At 47.9% G+C, this 25971-nt stretch overlaps 1 protein-coding gene and 1 long non-coding RNA gene across 6 annotated transcripts in view; one reads left to right on the forward strand and one right to left on the reverse strand.

Annotated features, from left to right (window-relative positions):
- The window catches only part of LOC137448118 (ubiquitin-conjugating enzyme E2 E2), a 203674-nt gene extending 187672 nt beyond the window's left edge, over positions 1-16002 (reverse strand). Inside the window, exons 1-3 of one of the 5 annotated variants that reach the window (XM_068152309.1) lie at positions 15927-16002; positions 9730-9918; positions 150-200 (exon numbers count right to left, since the gene is read on the reverse strand). In XM_068152309.1, coding sequence (XP_068008410.1) covers positions 150-200; positions 9730-9905 — 227 coding nt within the window. In that variant the 5' untranslated portion in view covers positions 9906-9918; positions 15927-16002. Of the gene's footprint in view, positions 1-149; positions 201-9729; positions 9919-15108; positions 15418-15926 lie in introns of those variants that run through there. The other 4 variants (XM_068152310.1, XM_068152306.1, XM_068152305.1 and 1 more) reach the window with 4 other exon arrangements.
- A 1548-nt stretch (positions 16003-17550) lies between these two features.
- On the forward strand, positions 17551-25398 carry LOC137448119 (uncharacterized). The gene is made up of 3 exons (XR_010988985.1): positions 17551-17667; positions 20980-21696; positions 23385-25398. It is a non-coding gene; the product is annotated as an uncharacterized lncRNA (long non-coding RNA).
- Positions 25399-25971: the final 573 nt, after the last annotated feature.

The raw sequence follows: 25971 nt of genomic DNA on the forward strand, positions 1-25971 counted from the left end.
ACAAGTGATCTCTCAGCTTTTATTCAAAAATTACCAAAGCAATTAGCACAAAGACACAGCTAACATGAACTCTGCTCCCCTGTGCAGCTTCTGCAACTCCATACATTCCATTTTCATATTCCAAATGAATAAAACCCAGATGCACTTACCTACAGTTCGGAGGAGGGTCTAATGTAATTTCTGCAAGTTCCTTCTGAATTCTTAAGGGGAAGAAAAAGAAAAAGAAAAATCAGCTTGTCTTTGTAGTGTATTTCTCTCAACTTTATGAACATTTCCACAGCAATCAACAATAACAAACCATAATTCTTACCATTTCTGAGGGACAGCTGGCACTACAAGCTGTCATGAAATTGCACAGGAAAATGTGGACATCCTCCTCTCTTATTTCCCCTCTGCCTATGTATCTCACAGGTCTCCAGAGTATTTAGAGTCTTCATATACCTTGTACTGGCAAACCCCCCAACTTCAGAGGATAGTTGCCTCCCAGCCTCCCTAAAAGAGCCTATCCTGGCCTTTTCCATAACATCCTCTTAGGTATTGCAGAGCTTCTATGAGGTCTTCCCAAAGCCCATCCTCAAAGGGAACTGCTCCAGCTCCCTGGAGCACTCAGGCTGAGCATGCTGCTACAGCCCCCACCCCCTTCTCATCAGAGCTGTTCCTCAGCCTGCATCACTACAAGGGGTTGGTCCTCCCCACATGCATGATGTCTTTATTGAACTTAATGAGTTGCCTTGTCAACCCTCCTGCAGCCTGCCGAGGTCCCTCTGAGCAGCAGCCCTGCTCCTGCAGGTTCCAATTGATCCCCTTCAGTCTGTTGTTATCTGAAAACTCAAGCCTGCATTCTGCCTCTCTTCCAAATCACTGATGAAGACATGACGTTGAGCAGGTCCAGTCCAGACCCTGGCAGTACTGCACTCATTACAGGCATCCTGCTGGACATCCTCCTCCAGGCAGAGCAACTTCACTGTTAAGGCTTTCTGATATTCGCAGCCTGCTGCACCCATGCCAAATCCTTGAATCCTGTACCACTGCCATATCTAGCAGCATGGGCTCCTTCCCATTAGACCGGCATGAGAGTCTGCTTTTTCCCCTCCAAGGAATTTAAGCATGCATAGCAGGAATTTTGAGAGTTCCCAAAGGAATTTGCAGGAGTTTGCAATTCTCAAGCACTTGCCAGAGTATGATGCCAGAAGCAGGGACCTCAGTGGCCACCTCCCCTATAAACTACACCCAAGGCTTTTTTAAAGGCTGCTTCAGTGGGAAACCACAAATGTTTAGGGGGAAGGAAAAGAAAAACAAACAAACAAACCCCACTATGTGTTTTCTTCTTCCCTTCCCATTTGCAAGTTTTCATCTACAGCAGCAGATTGTTATTTCTGTTGTTCCCTGCACTACAGAGCAAAACCTGCAGGATAGTATCACTCAAACTCCTGAGACACAGGCTCAAGCCACATCCCAAAAGTTCAGCCCTGACCTGAGGGACACATGGATTTTGTTTACAATGTCTGGTGCCCACTTTGCACACAAAACCAATACAAACTGGTTTATCAAAATTCAGGTACCTGAGCATTCATAACACCAAAACGATGAGGGGAATTCTCCACATGAGGTGAAGATCCAAATACAACCTTATATGCTAAGGAGTCTCACAGCCACTATCAAAATTCCCTCTACAACATTAAGAGTTGGTGCTATGGCCAGAATGAGTAAAATGAAGCAAAGGCAGTAAAGGAACTGGCTTGAATGAGAAACTACAATCCTTTATCATGCATGATCTGAGACAATTAGGACTTTCATGGCTGGGATTTGTTAGACCGGCAGGTATGCTTGAAAATGGAAAAGCACCGCTTCAGAGGCTGAGCTTCTCTTCCAACCTCTGTACACCCCAAGCCTGCATACACACACTCTAGTGGGGGGCAGAAATTCAATGTTTACTTGCATTTTCTACTCACTGAAATATTTACATCTGCAGTAGATAGAATTTACCCCCAAATGTACTTCCTTTCTTGCAAAAAGACAGCCACGGGCTGCTTAATCAATATTTGCAGCAAGCCACTGGAGCAAGGCTGAAAATCCACCTCATTTATTAAAACAGAAAATCTGCTTAGTGAAGTCAAAGCACAACAAAGATGTTGCTTTGCAAAGCTCACTCAAGGTGATCAGCCCCAGCAGCCCACCCTCTTCAGAAGGCAGACCTGACGTGCACGGGAGAGGCTTAGACTATTTCTGCTCTGTACGGCAAATGTCTTCTGTGGTTTTGGAACTTACACTGTCACAAGCTCAAATCACAGCAAACCTAGGTGTTGTGGAACCACCTTCCATTTCACCCTCCATGTCTTGCTTTGCTTTTTCTGCCTTTTCATAAGTTACAGAATGATGGCACTCGGGTTCCATAGAGCCAGGGATTACTACTCTGCTTCACATGTGCAAAGAGTACCAAGAGGGAGGGGACAGGCTCTGCTCAGTTGCACCCTGGGATAGGACAAGAGGCAATGGATAGAAACTCCAGCACAGGAGATTCAACCTCAATGTGAAGAGGAACTTCTTCACTGTGAGGATCACATAGCACTGGAACAGGCTGTCCAGAGAGGTTGTGGAGTCTTCTTCTCTGAAGACTTTCCAGCCCCACCTGGATGCATTCCTGTGTGACCTGTGCTGGATTCTTTGGTCCTGCTCTGGCAGGAGGGTTGGACTCTGGAGGTCCCTTCCAACCCCTACCATCCTGTGACCCTAGGACATATAGTAGTAAGAGCAGGTAGTACTTCATTGCACTACAATGAATCAGAAACATCAAGAATTTCATTCTTCCTCCTGAGTCCTAATCCATATCCCTTCCATTCTCAAACTAAAGGGTACAGAGCAAGATCTTCTCCCTCTCTTTCATCTCAACTCAGAATTTCTAGCTTCTAACACCAAAATGATCCTTTATCAAGCCTCTCCTGTGCCTGAGCAGACAAGAACAGCAAACCTTTATGCTTTAAGTGTTAAGTGATTGGATGGCACTTCTTATTTATGTTCAAAAATCCTAATTGCTTTTGCAAGCGTCTAAGACAAAGAGACGTTTCAATCAGGACTAATCTTATACAAGCAAGATATCAATGATACTATGCATCAGCTGCTACTCAGCAAGTTGTCCATACTTATTCTCTTACTCTGTGGCATCCCAAATTAAAATCAATATAGACCCCTCACCCCTCTTTTGTTGCAGCTTTCATTTACCTTGCACACATGCTGAGAGCGTATCTATAAACCCTTCTTGTAGAGCAGCTGACACACCGTCCTTGGTTCACATGTCACAGCACTCACAGTTACAATCAAGTCATCAGACAGCATCCCAGAGAGCCTTGCACCGAACAAGACCTCCAATGGGCTAGCCAGTTGCTGTTTGCAGGGGTTACTACTCTGGCACTCGCTTCCTAGCTCCACTGAGTTGCCCCCAGGATCTGGTAGAGGAGAGAATAAGCCTCATTTCCTTCACTTACCACAGAGGCTTCACCACAAGAATGTGTGGCCTCTGGCAACAAACCATTTTTTGCAAGACCTTTTCTTGCATCTTTCACTTTGGAATTTCTGCCTCAGTACAGTTTATGTTTAGCTATGCCACAGAGGAGGGACTCCAAATTGAAAGCACTGTATGCATCCAGTTTAGTAAAGCAGGAACTCATTGGTGTACATAGATGTACTGGTGGCTGGAAGAAGGGACACAACACATCCATTCTTAAAAAGGGTAGAAAGGAGGACCCTGGGAACTACCAACCTGCCAGCCTCACCTCCATGCCTGGACAATCATGGAGCAGCTGACAAGGCACAGGAAGGCAATCAAAGACAGCCAGCATGGCTTCACTATGGGCAAGTCCTGCCTGACAAACCCAGTGGCTTTCTGTGATGGAGCGACTCTGTCACTGGACAAGGGACAACCTATGGATGTCATCTATTTGGACTTCTGCAAGGCCTTTGACACAGTCCCCCATAACACCCTGCTTGCCAAGTTGGAGAGATGTGGATTGGCTGGGTGGACTGTTCAGTGGATAAGGAATTGGCTGGATGGTCACATCCAGAGGGTGGTGCTCAATGGCTTGAAGTCCAGCTGGAGAGCAGTGACAGTGGTGCTGCTCACAGGTCTGTACTGGGACCTGTGATGAGTGTATCAATGCTATAGGCAGAGGGAGTGAGTTCTGCACCTGGGCTGGAGCGAGCCTCACTGTCAGTGAGGGCTGGATAAAAAACAGCCCTGAGGAAAAGGACTTGGGAGTTCTGGTGGATAAGCAGCTGGACATGAGCCAACAGCATGAGCTCACAGCCCAGAAGGCCAAGTTCTTTACTATGAGAACACTGGAACAGGTTGCTCAGGGAAGTAGTTGACACCCCATCCTTGGAGATATTCAAGGTCAGGCTTGAGAGGGCTCTGGGCAACCTGATCTAATGGAGGACATCCCTGCTCACTGCTGGGGGGTTGGCCTAGATGACCTTTGGAGGTCCCTTCCAATCCAAACCATCTTATGATTAGGGAGTGGGGTGATGGTAGGGGGAGAAGTTCTTACTAGCAATCAAAGCCCCAGGCTGTACACATAGGACATTTAATGTGCAGTGTCATATCTGATACTCTCATTCTCTTAAGGCAGTCACTTGACCCCTCTCTCAGATAGATATATATATAAATACATATACAGACTATTTTCCCATCCATTTTACTAACAGAAAGGAACAAACAGAGTTGCCTTCCAGTAATAGTGCAAAGGTTAATCTACCCTAAATTCAGAAGCATGAAAGTACACTGTGGATTTCAAATATTATTAACTCTTGTAGACATATTTACTACTGTTCCAAGCCTAGAGGGCCTGTGGATTGCATCCTTTATGACACAGCTGAAGCCTCTAAAACTAACAGAGAGCTGAACCTGTCAGAAGATTTCCCAATATGACTAATAGCAAAGAAGCAAAATAAAGGGCTATATGGCAACAACCCACTCTCACCACATCTGCTTTTAGAAAAGGCATGCTTCTTTACCCACAACACCCAGGTGACCCAGGATGCACTATCTAGAAAATACTAAGAAATGCAACCATTTGGTTGGGCTGCATCCAAAGCAGCATTGCCAGCAGGTCCAGAGAGGTGATTCTGCCTCTTTGCTCTGCTCTGCTGAGATCTCACCAGGAGTACTGTGTCCAGGTCTGGAGCCCTCAGTAGAGGAAGGACATGGACCTGATGGAGAGGGTCCAGAGGAGAGCCAAGAGAATGATCAGGGGGCTGGAACATGTTTGCTACAAGGACAGGCTGAGGGAGCTGGGGGTGTTCAGCCTGGAGAAGAGACGGCACCGGGGAGGCCTGCAGGGACAGGACAAAGGACAATGGCTTCAAATTAGAGCAGAGCTGCTTTAGGTTGGATGTTAGGAACAAGTTCTTCACTATGAGGGTGGTGGAACACCGGAGCAGGTTGCCCAGGTTGAGGCTCCTTCCCTGGAGATATTCAAGGAGAGGCTCGAGGAGGCCCTGGGCAGCCTGATCCAGTTGGGGATGCCCTGCTGACTATGGGGAGGCCAGACTGGATGAGCTTTGGAGGTCCCTTCTGGCCTGGACCATTCTATGGTTCTATTTCAGCATTTCATAAACTGAGACTGAGCAGAAAACTGGTCTAAAGATCATTAGATGGTTAGAGTCATGTTGGTGGAAAAGAAATATTTCCTCCTCCATACTGTGACACTCCATATGACAAAGATACTTCTCACAAGGGAAGCAGCATTGAACATGCTAAATACCTCTCCTGGATTCCTTGAAAACAGTGCTGAGACAAACACCTCTGAGAAGCACAGGCTGGGGGGGGGGGGGGCGGGTAACAAACTCATTTTTACTGTGCTGAATTTCAAGCAAATGTAATCCATGACCTGTTTGCTGCTCCCCAAGGTTAGAACCTCTTTCAATAAAGACTACAACTTCAGTTTTCACGTTCACAACTCACAGCTGGCCCAGGTATTCATAAAAGAAGCACAGGACTGGATCCAAAGGTCGAGGGAATTTTCAGAAGCCAAGAAAAACAATGCATTTATTTGTGGAGCTCCTCTGTCAGCCAGGAATGGCTACACTTCCCTCCAGCCAAAGGTCAGCCTAAGATTTGCTACTCAAGAGGTAACAAGATACCTGCTGTTTTCAAGGACATCAATTCAATTCTGGGGCTGAACTGTAACTGTGACATGCAGCCAGTTCCTCACTCTTGCCAGGTTAGGCAAGAAAGGCTGCTGCTTAAGGTGGTGCCCTCTGGGTGAGGAAAACTGAAGGACTAGCACGCTGCATGACATATGCTGTAAGCTATTACACCTGATAGCACCTACTCCTAACAGCATTGGCAAAGGATGGTGTGTGATGGCATTCTGCCTTCTTGATGCCATCTACAGGAATGCTAACAGAAGAAACTCCACATCTTACAAACAAAAATCTTACTCACATACAAAATCAAGCAGTTTCACATAGGCTCCACAGGCAGCCCATCTGGAAAGCAGTAAGCTGCAGGAGTAGTCCATTATAGAATCATAGAATTGTCAGGGTTGGAAGGGACCTCAAGGATCAGCCAGTTCCAACCCCCCTGCCATGGCCAGGGACACCTCACACTACAGCAGGTTGCTCACAGCCACATCCAGCTAGGCCTTAAAAACCTCCAGGGATGAGGCTTCCACCACCTCCCTGGGCAACCTGTGCCAGGCTCTCACCACCCTCATATCCATACATGAGACATAGTAGCAGTTTGCTTTTACACATGCACAAGTCATCACACTGCTAAATCTTAACTTACATAAACCCTACTGCTACTGAAAAGTCTTCAAGTTGGACTACAGAAACATACAAACAAAAAGCATAACAGAAGTACTCCAACTGCAGACACAAACCTTCATTCTAATCCAAGATACACACTAGGGATCACAGTGTAATCCAAAACCACTGGGACTACAATTCTGTATGTATGGAAAAGCTTTCCAAGTGAGAAAACACAACCTTCAAAGTCAGGACAGAATCAAGTCTGTAGTCTGTGACTTCAGCTCCAATGCTACATTAACTTGCTCTAAATGGGAATTAAGTGATCTTGACCAAAGCCACAGGTGCAGCATACCCTGTTCTTTAGGTCTTACTGATTTCAGCAGAGATGACTCCTTTAACTGTAATGGAGTTATTAGAGGGAACTGCACAATAAAACACTCAACTGAAGATTATTGTGACTTTAGAGTAATGCCACAGAAATCCGTGGAGTTCAAAATCTGGAAGAGGAAGAAGTTGCTAAGCCTACACACAGACAGCTGAATTACTTCCATCTATTTCAGCTTTTTAACCTGGTCAAGAACAAGATTTCCATTGGAGGAACATAGCCTTATTCCTGCACCATTTTTCATTTCTAATGAACAAAGCCAACACTGTTACTCTGAAGATAAACCCCTTAGTATAAAAATGCTGCTGCAGTGAACCTTCCCAAGTGCTAGGCCAGCCAGCACTCCTGAGAGAACTGCTGGCAAAATGTTATTTATTGGACACATCTAACCAACTCTTAAAACCCATCTCAGCTTCTACACTGCATAATCAAAGGCTTCCCTCAGCAGTATCACACACATGCAACTCACTGCAGAGCCTCACTGGCAAACGCACCGATGTCAGCACCCGGCGTAATTAGCTTTAGCAGAACCATAAGCAGAGATGATTAAACTTTAAAAGGTTTAAGTAATTTTATCACTGTGAAATGCATGTTGATAAAAGCTCTGAGCTTTGAAGATGCAAAGCTAAGATTAATAGACCAATTTCTAACATAGCATGATTAATTTTTCAATAGGCTAGTGTCCACAGGCCCTTGTCAGAACGGTGGCATCAGCACGTGGCAAGGTCCGGGATACAGACTCTTATGGAGGTGTTAAAAAGCAGATTCTGAGACCATAAAAGCCAGGATCAGTCCAATAGTCCTAATATTTTAAAAATACCAACAGCAGGAAGCAGATGAAAGAGAAAGGCAGAAAGAGGGGCTGGGAAGGGCTAGCTGGTGGTTTTGGTTTTCCCTTTCAGTCATCCAAACAAACACAGGCAAGATTTGCAAGCCAGCCTGCAAGAGACAGGGCTGCCTGATCCCCTAAGCAGCTCACAGCAGGAATTGCTCTCCAGAGAGTAGTTCACCAGGGGAGACAAAATAAGAAGACATGTTAGTTCTACAGAAGGTGCCCATGGACCTGATGGAGAGGGTCCAGAGGAGGACCATGAGAATGATCAGGGGCTTGGAGCACCTCTGCTACAAGGACAGGCTGAGGGAGCTGGGGGTATTCAGCCTAGAGAAGAGGAGGCTCTGGGGAGACCTAATAGCAGCCTGCCAGTACCTGAAGGGACCTGAACGTACTGAAGGAAGGCTGGAGAGAGACTGCTGGCAAAGGCCTGCAGGGACAGGGTGAGGGGCAACGGCTTCAAACTAGAGCAGAGCAGATTGAGATTGGATGTCAGGAACAAGTTCTTCACTATGAGGGCAGTGGAACAGGTCACCCAGGTTGAGGCCCTATATATTCAAGGTGATATTCAAGGTGAAGCTGGATGAGGCCTTGGTCAGCCTGATCTAGTTGGGGATGTCCCTGCTGACTGCTGGGAGGTCAGGCTGGACCACCTTTGAAGGTCCCTTCTGGCCTGGACCATTCTATGATTCCATGGCAGAAAAATATCATGACAATACCTCAGAGGAAAGACAGAAGATACTTCAGAAAAGTAGACATTGGGCAAGGGACAGATTAGCCAAGACAAAACCTGAGTATTGAAGAGATGTACACAGACATTTATATACTGGTATTTACAGACTCCAACTGCACGTAGATGTTACAACTGATGGCAAGAGAGCCTGCGCATTTCTCCTTTAGCACAGCATCACAGTGGCACAGCTCCAACGTTTTTTCCAGTAGTTTAAATAGCCTTGAATTAGCAAAGAAACAGCATCTGGGAATCCTGTCAGGACAGTCTGCAGAGCTGGTCTCCTGTCAGATTGCTTTAGACATGTTTTCTAACTTCAATAATACAATGTCACTTAATTTTGTCACCCAGACTAACGCCCCTATGTGTGCTAATGGTGCAACACCAAACTGTAAATGCCTGCTGCCTGATCCAAGCAAGACAATCATCATTTAGAGATGGCCATGATAGTACAGAATCATTTAAATAGCTATTCTCCAACCCCACCTTTCCTCTAAAACACAGGAGAGAAGGAAAACAAATGAGTATTAAAACAGACCACAGTGAAAAGTAATGACACCAACGTGCAGTTATTGTTCATTCAAGTATTTCTGGCTCAGCCATCTGGGAAAAGGAAGCAAAGTGCTTTACAGCAATAGGTATTACAGCAGTCCTAACATGCTGGGTTAGTGAACTGTCTGAAGTGTTTATGGTTAATTAACTGTAAGTTACACTGACAAGTTTCAACATCAGTCATACGTACACATACAGAGATATATTTTATAAGGCTACAAAACTGTCTGAGATTTACTAGCAATAAAAAAATGTCAGCTTTTATCATGCAAGCTCCTATTAAAACCATGTGAAGGAGACAATCTGTCAAAGGAAGGAAAAACTATACAGGTCTCACTGTTGTGCCGAGCCTCAGAAGGCTATTGCAATGACATAGTAGTGTGAGAATAAAGCAGTAAGAAATTAATATACTGAGTCATACATACATCTGATGGTCAGCTGACATGGAGAACGGCAAACAAACAGCCAGAAAGAACACCTTACCTTTTAGCACTAGTTGACAGCTTAGCAGCTGTTTTGCTTGATATTTTGCCCTCTTTTTTCTTTGGTTGAACTTGCTCCCTTTCTTGTTCCTGCTGAACACCTTCACGCTGATCTCCATCAGAGCTGCCTCCACTAGTGCTTGGACTATCATCAACTCTCTGCCCTTCTGTAGACATGGCAGATGCTGCACTGAATAAAAAACAAATGAAAGTTAGCTTTTTCTGAGGAAACTGTCCAGTTGTATTCATTACATGCCTTAAGGAAATAACATATGAGATTTATGTCTTCATCTTAATGCATAGCACTTGTGCTACAGTACTTAAGTAGTCCTAGGCCTGAAGAGTTTGCCATAAGCACCTTAACAATAATTCCAGAGCTGGCCATTTCACACCTCCCATCAAATAAATTATAAACCCTTACATATTTATTTACCTCTTATTTGTTGTTAAAACTGAGAGCTGTTATTGTCTTAAGAGTCTCTGCTACCCCTTATGAAACACACCTCTGGACTCACTGCCCAGAGAGGTTGTGGAGTTTCCATCTCCAGAGACATTCAAAACCTGCCTGGATGTGCTCCTGTCTGACCTACTCTAGGTGATGCTGCTGTGGCAGGTGGTTTGGCCTAGATGACCTTTCACAGTCCCTTCCAAACTCAAACATTCTGTGATTCCAAGTCTGTAAGCTTCCACATTACAAACCCTCCATCCTAGCATGCTCAATGGAAACATTCCCAGAACCAGAAGGCACTAACACAGGACTAACACAGTATTGACTACACCAGAGTGCTTCTGGAACAGTGAGTACACTGGGAGAAGATAGAAGGAATTTTTTTCCCTGACAAGGTCTGCTCAGGCAGCAGTGTCAGAGAACTCAACCAACAAGAAATCTGAGCATTACTTCACAAGTTAACACTTTATTTGTACACTCCTGATACTCCTTAGCTACTTTCATTTCTTCCCTCATGTAAAATAATATAACAATATGCTGGCAGATGAGGAAATGGCAAGCCCACTGTCACAGCTGTGGCTGACTTCTCTAACTGGTCTAACACAGGGCAGATGTCCATGAACAACTCTGACTGAATTAGCATATGTGGTGGCCAGGAGTGTTAGAAAAGTTTACCAAAACCAAATAAAGAAACTGGCAAACCCTACCCTAGGAGGTCTTTACTCCACCTACAAGCCTGTAGTTTATATACATACTTCATATATTATCTTCTGGAGATTTCAATAAGAGAAGCAACCTCAAAGCACAGAGGCCCAAACATTACTGGCTTACAGCCAAGTGATCCCCAGGTACCTGGGTGATATTCTGAACAAATCTGTCCAAATCACACACTCACAGGGGGTTAGGGGTTGGAAGGGATCTCCAGAGATCATGAAGTCCACCCCCCCGGCCACAGCAGGACCATAGAATCCAGCACAGGTCACACAAGAACACATCCAGATGGGGCTGGAAAGTCTCCAGGGAAGGAGACTCCACAACCTCTCTGGGCAGCCTGCTCCAGGGCTCTGGGACCCTCACAGTGATGAAGTTCCTCCTCATCTTCAGGTGGAACCTCCTGTGCTGGAGTTTCTATCCATTGCTCCTTGTCTTATCCCAGGGTGCAGCTGAGCAGAGCCTGTCCCCACCCTCCTGACTCCCAGCCCTCAGAGATTTATAGACATTGATTAAATCCCCTCTCAGCCTTCTCCTCTGCAGACTAAGCAGCCCCAGGGCTCTCAGCCTCTCCTCATCAGGCAGTGCTCCAGTCCCTTAATCTTTGTTCTTTCATACAGCAAGAATTTTAAATTGTTGTGAACTTCAACTTGCTTCTCCCCTTACCTATGCACAGACACCATCACAACTGGAAACAAAACTATTCACCTTGACTATTGTATGTTCTAATGCTCTCTCAAGGGAGAACAATGACACTGGAGGCTCAAACACGCTCATTCAGAAGGATTAAATGGAGTTCATCACCCTACACATTTATGTGAAGAGGCAGTAAAGGAAAAGGAAAGTAACATCAATGCCAACAGGGTTATGTTGAAAAGGATGCTTTGTAGAAAGGACATCAAGGTTCTAGTTATAGCTGCATGCAAGAGAAAAGATTTACCCCTATTCTGCAAAAGCCTTACCAAGTTGTGTCAAGTACTATGCACTGTGGAGTGGAGAAACATTTCAGGCACTACTGACACAACACAACTAACTCCATGAGGAACGAGATCCCCTTTTGTGTGAAGTGTGAAACGCTACAGAAAGGGAAATCCCCTCAAAATGTTTAGATGCTAAAAGAAATAGAATGCAATAGCAAGTGACAGATATGGGCCTAGGTTTCCATCAATTGGTTTAAGCTACAGTTTAGCTTTTATTCAGGAAAAGAATATTTTATATTTTCATACAAAATTTGACTTAAACCCACAAGCCCCAGCCTGCTCATCCAAGTAACTGAAATAATGCATAGTCTCTGTCCTAAAATTAATTACAACACCAAAGTTGTTTGTTCTTAAAGAACAATTTTCATATGGCACATCTATAACATTCCATTTAATATGGTTAAGACATTCATGCAAGTGAATGTTTAGATATTTACATCCTGGCTGTCATATTTCAAGAGCAAAGCAACAGGAGACTTGGAAGTGATGAAACAGGTAAGTATCCTATTCCAACGAGTCAAAATACACATTTAATAACCATAATGCAATTTTGATAGCAGGCACCTGCTTTCTTTGCTTCTATATACAGCTAAAATATCATAGAATCATAGAATCAGTCAGGGTTGGAAGGGACCACAAGGATCATCTAGTTCCAACCCTCCTGCCATGGGCAGGGACACCCCACACTACATCAGGCTGGCCAGAGCCTCATCCAGCCTGGGCTTAAACACCTCCAGGGACAGGGCCCCAACCACCTCCCTGGACAACTCATTCCAGGGCTTCACCACTCTCATGGGGAAGAACTTCCTCCTCTCCTCCAGCCTGAATCTCCCCACCTCCAGCTTCATTCCATTCCCCCTAGTCCTATCACTACCTGAGATCCTGAGAAGTCCCTCCCCAGCCCTCTTGTAGCCCCCTTCAGATACTGGAAGGCCACAATTAGGTCACCTGGGAGCCTTCTCTTCTGCAGACTGAACAGCCCCAACTCCTTCAGTCTGTCCTCACAGGAGAGGTGCTCCAGCCCTCTGATCATTATAATCTTCTCTTTTTAGCTAAAATATAATCAGTTGGGTTTGGGTTTGTTTTTTTTTGCAATAGCTCTGATGGCATTCACTTCCTCCAGATTTTAGTTCCGAGCTTTGCTCTATGTATCTCACTTTACAAACTCTCTTCACTATGTATACAGTTATTTACTGCTGCAGGCCAGAACGTTTAAAAGTGTATTTCCTAAAGCCTATATGCACAGGACATCTGCTGTGAATAACCTTGGCTATAAATACTCTTATTATCCAAAACCAACTGTATTCACTTCCCAAGTTCAGGTTGCTATCCAGCAGACAAGCACTGTAACAGTAGCCCAAAGCATGTAATTGCTGGAACATGTAATGCCAGCATTTACATCAGGAGAATGCTTAAATCTGTCATCTGATGTCTGGCCAGTTTCTTGGGAGTTTTTGCCTCTCTGTTCCCCTTTCTGGCACCCAGGCAGTTCCTTCCATGCCCTCTCCTCACAGCATCTGCAATCTCAGGAATTTTGCACAGCTCAAGGGATGCTCCATACTGCAGTCCCAGCTCAGTTTTAAAGGGCATGAAGTTAGACACTTCGAGTGCGGTCACACACACACATGAACATAGAAGAGAATGGAAAACAGTAATAAAATCAGCTGAAGGGGTGACACTGTTAGGAAAATATTTCATTGCCAGGAACACAGGGAAGTATAAAACACTCCTTGAGTGTGTTTGCAACTGCCACACGGAGCGAGAGGAAAGACACACAGCATCCAGGATCCTGGCTGCCAGGCTGTTCTACATTCAGAGGGTGGTTACTAACCTCCCTGCTGTTGTGCCGAGAAAAATGAGCAGAGGGGACAGAGGAAGAAGTGAAAGAGGACTTCCCCTCCCTCCTCCTCTTTAAAAAGACACCAAACAAAAAAACCCACCCCAAAAACAACAAACAAGAAAAATAACCACCACCAGCACTCCCCTCCTCCCCCCCCCCCCCCCACCAAATAATCCAGCAGCTGGGGACAGAGAGATCCTGCGATGTGCAGATGGGTCCCTAGGGCGGTAGAGATAGTGATGATGTCCTTCTAAAGCGGTCTTAATTTCCTATAAGCCAAGATAAATGGAATATTTCAGCAGGGTCCACGAAGAGCATCAACAGCAGCAGCCGCCTTACTTATCTTCATCAGAAACCGTAAAGGGCAAAAGAACCGAAACATCACAGTAGAGGACGCCGAAGCAGCCCGGTATCTGGCCGGGCAGGGTTCTCCTCTGAGAGGGACACCCAAGGGGACAGGACGGCATCCCCGGGCTTGCACGGCCTCACTACCGCCGCCGGGTACACACGCAACTCCCCCCGCCCGTCGGGGAGCCCAGAGTGCGGCATCAGGCCCTGCTGGGGGAGGGAGGAAACATGGGCACCCCCAAAAGCCACACTCATCCCGCACCCCCTGGCCAGGCAGGCGTCAGCCGGGCCGGGGTGAGAAGTAGAAGACAGTCTGGGAGGAGGAGGAGGAGGAGGAGACTGCAAGAGGAAGATGTCGGGGGCACATGAGAGAAGGAGGGGGTTGGGCTGCGGGGCTCCTCGGGGCGCTCCGGGTTAGGAGGGCTGGAGAGCTAGTGCCCCTCCCGAGAGGCTCCAGCTCGGGGCACCCACCTCACACAGGGCGACTCGGTAATGCGAGAGCTGGGGGGACAGGGGTAACCCGGCACAGGGGTAAGCCGGCCCCGGCGCGACCCAGGGGCGCAGCGAGTGCGGCGGGGACCACGCGATCGGCAGGGAGGGGGGCCGGGGGTGGGGGCGAAGAGCCGGCGGAGAGCCGAGGGGGCGTCGCTCCCGCCCGCAGAGGGGCAAGCAGCACAAATGGACACGGAAGAGTTGCTGAAGGGGCGTGAAGGTGCTGAAGAGCAATGGAGGCTGGAGAGATGACCGAAGGAAGGATGGATGGAGCCGGGGGGAGCGGGAAGCAGTGGCAGAGATGCTGAGGTGGCAGGGGGCGACGGACAGGACTGTTGCTAAGAAAGGGCATAGCCGCAGATGGCAAGGGGGGTAAGGGGGTACGGAGGGAGGGGAGATGAAGTATAAAGGTAGAGACGGAGGGTCGCCGTCAAACAGAGGGGGTGGGGGGCGTGAGGGAGAGATGGAGAGGGACTGGAGGGGGGGGGAGGGGGAGGGTGATAAGGGCCTTGCGAGGGGCAGGGAAGGCAGCCGAGCACCTAACCCGGAGGAGAGGTGTACCTCGGAAGGAAGAGCACGGGTGAGGAGGGGGGCTGCTACCTGCAGGCGAGGGCAGGTCTCTTGTTTTCGCTGGTGCCGGGCACAGGCTGCGGGACAATTCAACGCGGTCGCCCCGACTTCGGCCGGGCGCGGGGCTAGGAAGGGGCTGCTGCTGCTCACTGAGTCATGAGCTCGCTCCCCCCCACTCCTCACCCTCTCCTTGCTTGCCCTGTTTGCCCGAGCAGCGGCGGCGGCCGCTGCTGCTCCTTCTCCCACCGCCGCCGCTCCTGCCCCCGCTGCCCGAAGAGAACCGAAGCGGCTGCCGCGCGCGCGCCCTTGCCGCCGCCTCCGCGCGCGCGCGCGCACCCCCGCCCTAGCGTCCAACGGCGAGCGCGCGCCCGCCTGCCAATTAGCCCGGGCGCTCGCGGCTCGCCAGGGGAGGGGCGGGGTGGGCGGGGGGCGCGCGCGCACTTTCAGCGAGGGGGCGGGGGGGGGGCAGGGAGGGGGAAAGTGACAGGCGCGGGGGGCGGGGAGGGGGAGAGCGACAGGCGCGGGGGGGGACTGGGGGCGGGGAACGCGGGGAGGGGAAAGTGACAGGCTGGGGGGGCAATGGAACACGCGCCCGCGAGGGCCAGGGGAGGCCGCGCGCCTCCGTGCCAGGCCGGGGCGGGAGGAGGGGAAAGAGCCGCCGGCGGGAGCGCGCGTTAAAGGGAAGCGCGGGGGAGGAGGGGGCGGGCTTTGGGCGGGGTCAGATGGGTTGAGAAGGAAGGAGGTGTGAGAGGATGGGGAGTCCCGCCTGGGAGTCAGCGTCGAGGGGAGGAAGATAGAGGTTAGGGTACCCGGCTCGCTTTCCTCCCGGTCACCCCCACGGAAGTCCTGGGTGCGAGCGCCCGGGCGGGCCGAGCCGAGGCGGGGGGGGCGGCGGTGGCAGTGGCAGAGGCGTACGGGGGCTGGTATCAACTTTCTTTGCTCTTCCCGTCTTTTTATGCTTCTTTGTTCCTGCCGCCGGTCGTCCCCTCCGCCGTCCCCTGGTCCTGCCGGGCCGCTGCCCGCACCTCCCTGCGGCCTTTGTCTCCGCCAAGCACGGCGGCACTCCGCCTGACGGGGCGGCCGCAGCCATGCCGGCTCCCGCCCCGCGGAGCCGAGGCTCCGTGCTGCCGCCGGCGGGGCCGGGCGGAGCGGCACGTCCTACCTTGCCAGGGCACACGCTGCCTCCTGCAGCGCGCACAGGCGGCCGGGGCCGGGCTGCAGGTCATAGTTTGTGTTCATCGTGGTAGTTTCGAGCGCAAGGCTACGGCGTCGCATTAGCACAGCTTGATGGCACAAACTGCCCCTGGCCACTGGCAACGCGGGATCACCTACAGCGTCCCAGCTGCAGACAGGCGCTGTAGCGTGACTGGGGCCAGGTGAGAGAACCTCAAGCAGCGCAGGAAGGAACGGGAGAGGCCGAGACAGCATCTCACTTAAATGTTATATATCTCGTGTGAATAATAATAGCCTGGACCAAAACAAACCTCAAACAGAAGTGTCTGGCAGGTAACTGGCTGTCAGACAGCTGGCTGTGTTGGCCTGACTGAGATACTTCTCTCCCTGTGCTGGCTCTGCCACTTCAATCTTTACATAACCTGCAGTTCATGCTTAACTATGTTAAATCAGCACTTATCACCTCAAACCTCTCTTCATCCCTCTTTAGCCTGGAGAAGAGGAGGCTCAGGGGAGACCTTATTGCTCTCTACAACTACCTGAAAGGAGGTTGTAGGCAGGTGGGGGTTGGTCTCTTCTCCAGGGCAACCAGCAACAGAACAAGGGGACACAGTGTCAAGCTGTGCCAGGGGAAGTTTAGGCTGGAGGTGAGGAGAAAGTTCTTCACAGAAAAGAGTAATTGGCCATTGGAATGTGTTGCCCAGGGAGGTGGTGGAGTCCCCATCCCTGGAGATGTTAGAAAAATGATTGGATGTGTCACTTGGAGCCATGGTTTAGTTGTCATGAGGTGTTAGGTATTAGGTAATAGGCTGGACTTGATGATCTCTGAGGTCTTTTCCAACTTGATGGATTCTATGATTCATCTAACAGGGAAATGCACCAGCCAAGGATAAAGGAGTAATGGCGAGTCGAAGTGTTTTCCCTCTTTTAATAACTAAAGGAAGTTAAAAAATATAATGTCTTCTTGCCATTCCAGCTGTACAAGGAAAAGTTCCTCCCTGCCTGAGCATAGTTTTTCTGACTCATGGCTATGTTGTAGGTCGAGTCAGTGCTACCAAACAGACAGAAACTGACAACCTGAGCACTGCTGGGATGCTTAAGGATTAGAAACACAATTGGCACCTATTCACATATTCTATCCAGGCAACAGAAATTGGTTTTGCAGTTTCCCTGTAAATAAATGGTTATTTTTCTTTCTTAATAATTTCCAGCTAGCCTGGCTTATTGTCTCTTCTTCTTTGTTAAATAGTCCCAGTGATGTTTTCACCTAAACTTAGAAGTGCTGCAGTCAGCTGGTTCTTTGTACTTCATGAGCATTTACAAGTTCTTTTCCTGCTCCTCATGAACTCCTGGAGAAAAGCTCCTAATGTCAGCCAGGTGGGTATCTACTTGCCAGCATGCATGACTTCTCACAAGTACTAATAATTAAGTAATTAAGAGAATATGGTGCATACCAATACTTCAAAGAAAGCAACTCTTCTGCAAGGAATAGGGATCAGACTGGAAGGCTGTTGGCTGCAGGGCATATTCCTGACATCACTGTACCCTTTTCTTCTCCTTTCAGTCATTCCAAAACAGACCTCCTGAAAACCATCCAGAAACTGATGACATTCACTTCTAAATGAGTCTTCTGCTGCATTTCCTCCATGCTGCCCTGATTGCTTGAAGGTGCCTTTTAAAGGAGGCATACATTTTCCTGTCCAAATAGCCCATCTATTGAAACTCCTCGGCTGAGTCAGGACTTCACTGATGCTTTGGTGGCCTTCGTTATAGTTCTTCTCTTCTGCTAGGATCTACAGGAAGCACAGAGAGAAGCTCAGTGAATAGCCTAATTCAGACAGGGGTAGGATGGGGCCATACACTGTCCCAGAATCTGGGTCATAAGTACCTGGTGCCAAGAAAAAAACCAAGGGAGTACTGAAGTGTTCCAGTACCAAGTGAGGAGTTTGAGTCATTGAGACTCAGGCCCTGATTTTTCTTTTGGTGTGTAACCTCTGGCCCAAAGCCCTAAATGGTAGGGCTTAAATTAAGGACAGCTAAACGAGGGAGATGGTTTGTACTGCCTTATGAATAGAACAAACACTCTGAGGTGTGCCCTGTCATTTTAAGTGGAGGACTTGAGCCCTCCCAGTGCAGTGCAAACATTGTAGGGCAGGGTAATCAACTGCTCCCAGTTTTATCCTTCTGACCTTTCAAAATAATGTGTTTGGCCTTCAGATGTTAAAGGCTGCATGACATTGTGTTCTTCAAAAACCTTTAAGAGACTGGTAAGTCTGGATCATGTAGGGTGAGATGCTGGCCCTCTGGAAGTGAGTGTCAGTACTTCACTGGTAGATTTTACCCATGCTGGAGTGCTAAGGCATGAACGTTATGCTTCCCTACCCCTTTCTTTTCCCCCCTGCTTTATTTTATGCAGTTTCTAAAAGCTGCCACTATTTACAAAGTCAGATGCATCCAAACCACCCTGAGTTCTTCACTTTCACAGGAGCTTGCAGCTTCCTGAGAGGGACACACCAAGTTCAACTCACCTGGTGCAGATGGTCTCACTTCAAAAGTGTTGTAGTTAAGGACTCTTGGTAGAGGGTGTCTGGAATAGAATAGACCAGGTTGGAAGAGACCTTAAAGATCATCGTGTCCAACCAATCCAACCCACCTGAACAACTAACCCATGGCACCAAGCACCCCATCAAGTCTCCTCCTGAACACCTCCAATGATGGTGACTCCACCACCTCCCCAGGCAGCCCATTCCAATGGGCAATCACTCTCTGTGTGTAGAACTTCTTCCTAACATCCAGCCTAAACCTCCCCTGACACAGCCTGAGACTGTGTCCTCTTGTTCTGGTGCTGGCTGCCTGGGAGAAGAGACCAACCTCTGCCTGTCTACAACCTCCCTTCAGGTAGTTGTAGAGAGCAAGAAGGTCCCCCCTGAGTCTCCTCCTCTCCAGGCTAAGCAACCCCAGCTCCCTCAGCCTCTCCTCACAGGGCTGTGTTCCAAACCCCTCACCAACTTTGTTGCCCTTCTCTGGACACCTTCCAGCAAGTCAACCTCCTTCCTAAACTGAGGGGCCCAGAGCTGGACACAGGACTCAAGGTGTGGCCTAACCAGTGCAGAAGAGAGATGTGTCAGTCAAAATGCATGAAGTTGGAGAAACCTGAGCTGAGTCTCCATTTAAGTATTATACTTAAAGAAGTATTGGGTGAATTTAGCTTTGTAGACTTATTTACATGTGCAGAGGTGTCATTTATGGCAGAAGTTATCCATTTCAGGTAGAGAACAGGGAAATTATGAATTACTGTTGCACATCAGAATAAGAAATAGGAAAATGCAACTCTGAGGTTTCTTCTGCATTTTATTGCTGAATAATTGTTCATTCCCATTTAAAAGGACAGGTTTTAATACTGCTGTTTAAGTTGTTAAATGAACATTGTCAAGTTATAAAAAGAGGTTGTTTTTCTGAGGTGAAGAAGAGGAGGGATTAACTGTGATACTGCTTCAAAGCATAACAGTATCTCTCTTCTGATAGCATATCTCACTTTCCAAACTGTAATGTTTCAGAGTAAAAAAGGTAACATGGAAGGAAATATTTAGTTGTCAGTGCTGTGCTCTGTTGTTCTATCAATCTCAGCCAAATTCTTGTGAACCGAATCATCTCATCTCTCTGAGCTATTATCAGAAGGGGATTGGAGTGAGGAGGACAAAGAACAAATTCTTTACCTGGTTCCACTTTTCAGCTCTGCAGGAGTTATCTCAGTCTGTGTCATGTCCAGCATTTCTTCCTTGCTGAGACTTGGGCCTCATGGGGCTGGTCAGAGAGAAGATAGCAGCCAGCTCACAGCAGCAGGCCCTCTCTTCCCAGTCTTGTCCTCCACGCTGAGCTGAGGCAGGGACAAAGAATGGCAGAGTCTATGCAGTGGCTTTGTGCTGTTAGGAGTTTCTTCTCCCACAGCTGGCTTTACTTACACTACTATAAAGGCAAAAGCTGCAAGGATAGTCCAGAGAATCTGGCCTGTTCTCTAGGTTTTTCCCCTCTCTGATCACTCTTCCCCCCATTTGCAGGTAGATTATTCTCATAGTGCATCTATTCTTAAATCTTCTCTTCTACAATCTTTGCTCTTGTTTACACTTGGCTGAATTCCACTGGTGTCCTGGCAAATGGAAACTGAAATTGACAGGTCCCCTGATCTTCAAAGCACCAGCTGTGTCTGAAACAACACTGGAGTGATCAAGACTCTTCATCTTGTTTCTGTGCTGTCAGCATGTAGAATGGAGTAGCAAGGGAGGTATCTGCAGCAGAAATTTCCTTGCAGGTTTCAGCTAATTGTGTATGTCCTCATCCCTTAGAAAATTACCTCCTAGATCGAGGAAAAGATGATTGAATCCTGAGCACAAGGTAAACCTATTATTCAAATGGTGCCTTGACAGAAATCTGTTTAAAGTATTTCTGTGGCAGTCTGCAGTAAAATGATGGTGTAGGCACAGCAACAAGATGGTGCTAACTAATACTTCTTTATTTGCTCTACAATAGCATAAACCCTCCAAATCATGAGAATTTCTTCACCCTGATCTTTTCAAGGCATCCAACATAAAAAGTTGTCATTTGTGAAGCAAACAACTTTTAAGATCCCTTTCACTTCAACATAACAAACTAAGAAGTTGCACCTTTTTTCTCTTCCTCCTCTTTGCTCAGAGGTAGAGCAACTCCCACTATGGAGCTGGAAACAGAAGGAACAACGACCATAACCTTGGCTGCAGTGACCACGAAGCAATAGAATTTAAGATCCTCAGGGCAGCTAAGAGGACATGTCCCAAGCTTACAACCCTGGACTTCAGGCATGCAGACTTTGATCACTTCCAGGGATCTGCTGGCCAAAGTATCGTGGGACAAAGCCCTAGAGGGAGGAGGGGCCCAGGACAGCTACTCAAGGATCACCTTCTCCATGCCCAGGAGCAAAGTATACCCACAAAGAGGAAAGCAGGAAAGAATGCCAGGAGACCTGCCTGGATGAGCAAGGAGCTCCTGGACAGGCTGGCACACAACAAGAAACTCTACAAGGAGTGGAAGAGAGGACAGCTGGGATGGGGGCATGGGAGGAAGCTGCCTGAGCAGCAAGAGCCCTGCTTAGAAAAGCTAAAGCTCAGTTAGAATTCAATCCAGCCAGGGAGATCAAGGGGAGCAGTAAACATTTCTATAGGTATATTGATGGTAAGAAGAAGCCTGGGGAAGGTGTGGGCCCCCTCAGAAGGGAAACAGCTGAGCTGGTGACCAGTGACATGGAGAAGGCTGAGGTTCTCAATGACTTCTTTATCTCAGTCTTCACTGGCAAGGGCTCCAGCCACACTCCAGAATAATGGAAGATAATGGCAGGGACTGGAAGAAGGAACTGCCCATGGGGGAGTTCTTTTGGTTGGTTGGTTTGTTTTTCTCCATTATTTCTTTGTTTTTCTTTCCTTAAAAAATATATATATATTTCTTTATTTTTCAGGTAGGGAATAAGTCAGTACTTAGTGCCTGGAACAGAGGTGTGCTTCCCTGTTCTAGCTTAGTGCCCAACGTAAGGTAACTGTGCAGGATAATAACTCTAACAGCTTCCAGACAGCAACCATTGACACCTGAATCCTAGACTTAGCCACTGGTTTGAGAATCTTGTCTGTAGTGAAGGGGGGAAAAAAGATCTTTATTTCCCAAGCTATTGTAGTGCAGTGATCTGCACAAGAGAGAACTCCCTCCATTGCTTATGTTAATTGATTACCATCTGTGGGAGAGTGTGCTGAAAGTTGAAGCTGGATTAGAAAAGCAAACTGGGGGTGTTCTGAGGTGTTACTTCCCCAAGCTCTTCAGTACCTCTGCAGTTGTATTTTTTTCTGCTGGTTTTGGAACATCTTTGTAGGACCAAAGCTGGGCTTTCTGGTTAGAGATGGGTGAAATTCCAGGATCTCTTGTGATTCTGTAGGGAGAGTTGCATCTTTACCCAAAATGAGAATCCATGGGCACTCCTGTTTCCTAAAGGCTCCAGAATGTTGCAGCCACTGCCCTGCTGGGACATGTGCAGAGTGCATGATTCATTCCCTAGCTGACCAACTGCAAGCTGTGAGGAGCAAAACAATCACATTCCATGGGTGCCAAGAACAACATCCTGACATGCTGGCACCCTTGGGTTGGAACATGCTGCAGAAGCCAGCTCCTTGACGTGCTGGCACCTCTTAGTGGGGAAAGATTTTAGCTTATAGAGGTGGTTGGGCTTTTCTGGTTAAGGGATTGATAAGAAAGAGAATTTAAACAGCTGCTCCAAGCATTAGAGCACACTGGGGGGTTTGGGCATCTCTAGGGACTTCTACTTCTGTTAGCTCCTTCTTCTGTTAAGGACTTCTGGGACTTCTGTAAGTGGGACTCTAAGACTGTAATGCTGGGGATTCTGTAGGCAGTAATGAAGGACTTCTGAGAGGGCTTCTGAGATTCTCTGCCCTCTGCAGGGGCTGTTACTGCTCCTGCATTCAGCACCCTGAAGCAGGGTAGCGATACCAGAAGAATGTGAGCTCGTGTCCTCCATGGTTAGTGCAGAATTAATGCATGCTTAAGGTGTAGGCTAGCCCATCCACCACAGCAAAGCCAACCCCACAAAGCAGGCTTTTGCAGGCCTTTGAATATGAATGACCAAATCTGTTCCAGGAACCCAGGGGACCACAAGCAGTTGAAAGCAGATCATCTGCCTTCTACAGAGTGGAAATCACCCACATGTTCTCTGCAGGGAATTCCCTCAGTGAGATGGAAGTCCCCTGCAGCGGTGTCAGGCTAGTTATGGCTCATACTTCTTTCCTGAAGATCCTGGCCAAGGAGTCTGGCTGTATTTAGAAGGGAGAAAGGGAAATGTCTGCTGTTTGATAAATGTAAATGATCTCCTGCTTTATGGACCCTTATACCCAACTAGTGCTAATGCAGCAGCTGCCAGTGTCCAAGTCCAAGGACAAACCAAGGAAGAAAAAAGCCAAACATTTTCTGTTCTCATCTGTGGTGGTAATTGTTGCAGTAAATGGCATCTTTTGTTCTGATAGATCTAGGCACTGCCTGACAAACTCCTGTCAATTCTTCTCTAGGTTCCCTCTGCAGAACCTGAGGGAGCAGGAAACAGCACAGCTAGTGCTCATCATTCTCCCCTACCCGAAACAAAGCAGACAAACAATGGAGGCAGCCACTGCAGGGAATGGGCACTCTCTTAATCACACTGGAGCTGTTTCTGAGACTGCAAAGTCATGGGGAGGTGGAGATGAGAGCTCAGGTGAGGCATACATTTCGTTTAGGAAAGCTGCAAGACAGAGCAGGAACACAAGTGGATTGTTGGATGGTTTAATCATATCATGTTTTGAGGAATTTTGCTCAACCTTGTCAGTTCAGGGCATACCTAGCTGTATTTGTTACTCTGATTGAATCCAGCCAGGCCCTTATTTTGACCAGCTTGGCATCTTGCATGGCTGTTTCTCCTAAGTGGATGCTTCTCGTGTTCTGCAGTGGATGTGGAAAAGTGGCAAGCACAGGGTTTCTCTTCAAAGGGTTTCTTTGTCTCCATTTCCTGTGTTCAGCAGAGCTCTTTGAACTCAAACCCATGATGTGGCTGAGGACCAGGCCCACAAAAGGCAGTAATTTTTAATTAATGATGCTGTATTGTCTAGGGAGGTTCACAAGTCTCAGGGAAGTAGTTCAAGTGAAATGCTTGATATTTACACAGTGGGGATCCACAAATGTTTGAGTGAGTAGTGAGTGAGTCACTTAACCTAGTCCTTAGGAAGTGGCAAGGAGAGAGGTGGCACTGGCACAGTGTTTTCCACAACTGTAAGTACTTCTCTCTGGGGCTTCCAGGGTTCCTGCGTCCATCTCTCTGGGATCTAGCAGAAGGCCATTGCCTGGTCAGTCTTCTGGTGATGGAGGAAACGCTGATAATGTGGGAACTGGAACTTTATCTGCTGACTGAAAGGACAAAAGTACAGCTCCTAACTCCCAGAAGTGTGTGCTAATCACCACAGCATTTTGGTGATGGCTTATTTGCTCTCCCTTCTCTTTGAACACTCCCTACATGTGCCACAGATGGGACCTGCAGACGTGTGGGGCTAACAAACAGGCTAAAGCTCCTTTGCTGTCTTTTGGTTTTTCACTTTTAAAACATTCAGTGATGCCATCCAAAACCAAAGAGCATCAGCAAGAGAAGTTCAAAAGTCCCCTGTCCCCTTCTCCCACCATTGCCTGTTTTCAAGGCAGCAATCCAAAGGAATGTGTTCCTTCAGGAAAACAGGCAGGTAGTGCCCACCTCTCTGACCTCCTGGCTGAGAGGTCTAACTGCTTCACATTTTGTGAAGTGCTGCTGGTAAGGCTGGGAGTGCTGGCTCTGCAAGGCCAGCGTCTGTGAGCAAGGTAGCAGGATCCTTTGTGAATCCTTGTTGTCAGGGTCACAAGTAGGTGTTAAATTGCTCAGCAACATCAAGACTTTAGGGCTCTGCTTGCAAGATCAAAGGTGTGACTTACTTGAGACCAGAAACCACAACCCACCATTGCCTGGAAAGTTACATGAAAGTAAGAGAGTGCACGTTAGGGATTCCAGCATGCTGTGCAGCTGTGTGCTGATGCAGCAGTGAGATGTTGGTGCAGCCAGGTCCGACTGAGTGTGACTAACCTGCTGTGGAAGGTGAATGGTCCATCTCCCTGAAGACACTGTTGTTCAAAAGTTCTTGCAGTGCTGTGAAATGCTCTGCCCCAGGCATCAGGCAGCACCAAGACTGTCAGAGCTCAAGGAGCAGCACTTTCAGTTAGGTGGTTTAGTTCCAGGTAGCGTGAGAAGGAAGAGGGAGCTGGACTCAGTGATCATTATGGATCCTTTCCAGCTTGAGATGTTCTGTGGTGGTCTCTCTGGGGACAAGAGACCCTGCTGGTGGCCCTGGCCTGGCAGATCTGTGAGGATCTGCAGGCTGTCCCTGCTGCAGCATGGCTGGGGCAGGGGCTGACAGTCCTGAGAGACTGATAGGGAGCCTTGGGCAGGGCAGGACAATCCCCAGGGGGGCCCAGACCAGGACAGTCAGGCTGATGAATTTGCTCAGGGCCCTGCCATGCTCAGTGGAAACTGCTTGCACCAGCCATGTATTTTTGCTGAATGTTTCCATTTCTGAATGTCTTTCTTTCAGTTTGTCTGTAGTTATGTATAAAGACATCAAATTTCTCATACAAAGACTTTTATTGGGGGGGGGGGGAGTGGAGGGAAGGGGAAGGTCTTTGGGAAAACCAGAAATCAGTCACTCCCAGGAATGCTCACTAGTTCAGCTCCATGATTCTATACTCTACTATCAGCTAGCCAGGGTTTATTATTCCTTTGAGACAATGGAAGATGTAATTTGATTTTGGAAGAGTTTCAGCAATAGCTTTTCACTCCTGCATGCCAGCAGCTTCCATTGCACTGTGTTCCCAGACCAGAGCTCCCAGCTGTGGGGGATGCCAGCTGAATGGTTTGCTGTGCTCTCCCTCCCATCAGGTGAAGTGCCACAGAAACTGAGAGCTGCACAGTTCCCTCAGCATCTGCTTGTGGAGCCCACGGACAAGAAACACTGGGCAAGACATTGACTGCCAGTTTAAACAGTCTGGCCATTACTAGTAATTACCAATCTGTTGATGAGCCCCCAGTATGTAAAGGAGGCATGTGAA

The sequence above is a fragment of the Melanerpes formicivorus genome, unplaced genomic scaffold (assembly GCF_026170545.1).
Source record: "Melanerpes formicivorus ecotype bairdi unplaced genomic scaffold, bMelFor1.0.p_v2 SCAF_23, whole genome shotgun sequence".
In the NCBI taxonomy this organism is placed as follows: domain Eukaryota; kingdom Metazoa; phylum Chordata; class Aves; order Piciformes; family Picidae; genus Melanerpes; species Melanerpes formicivorus.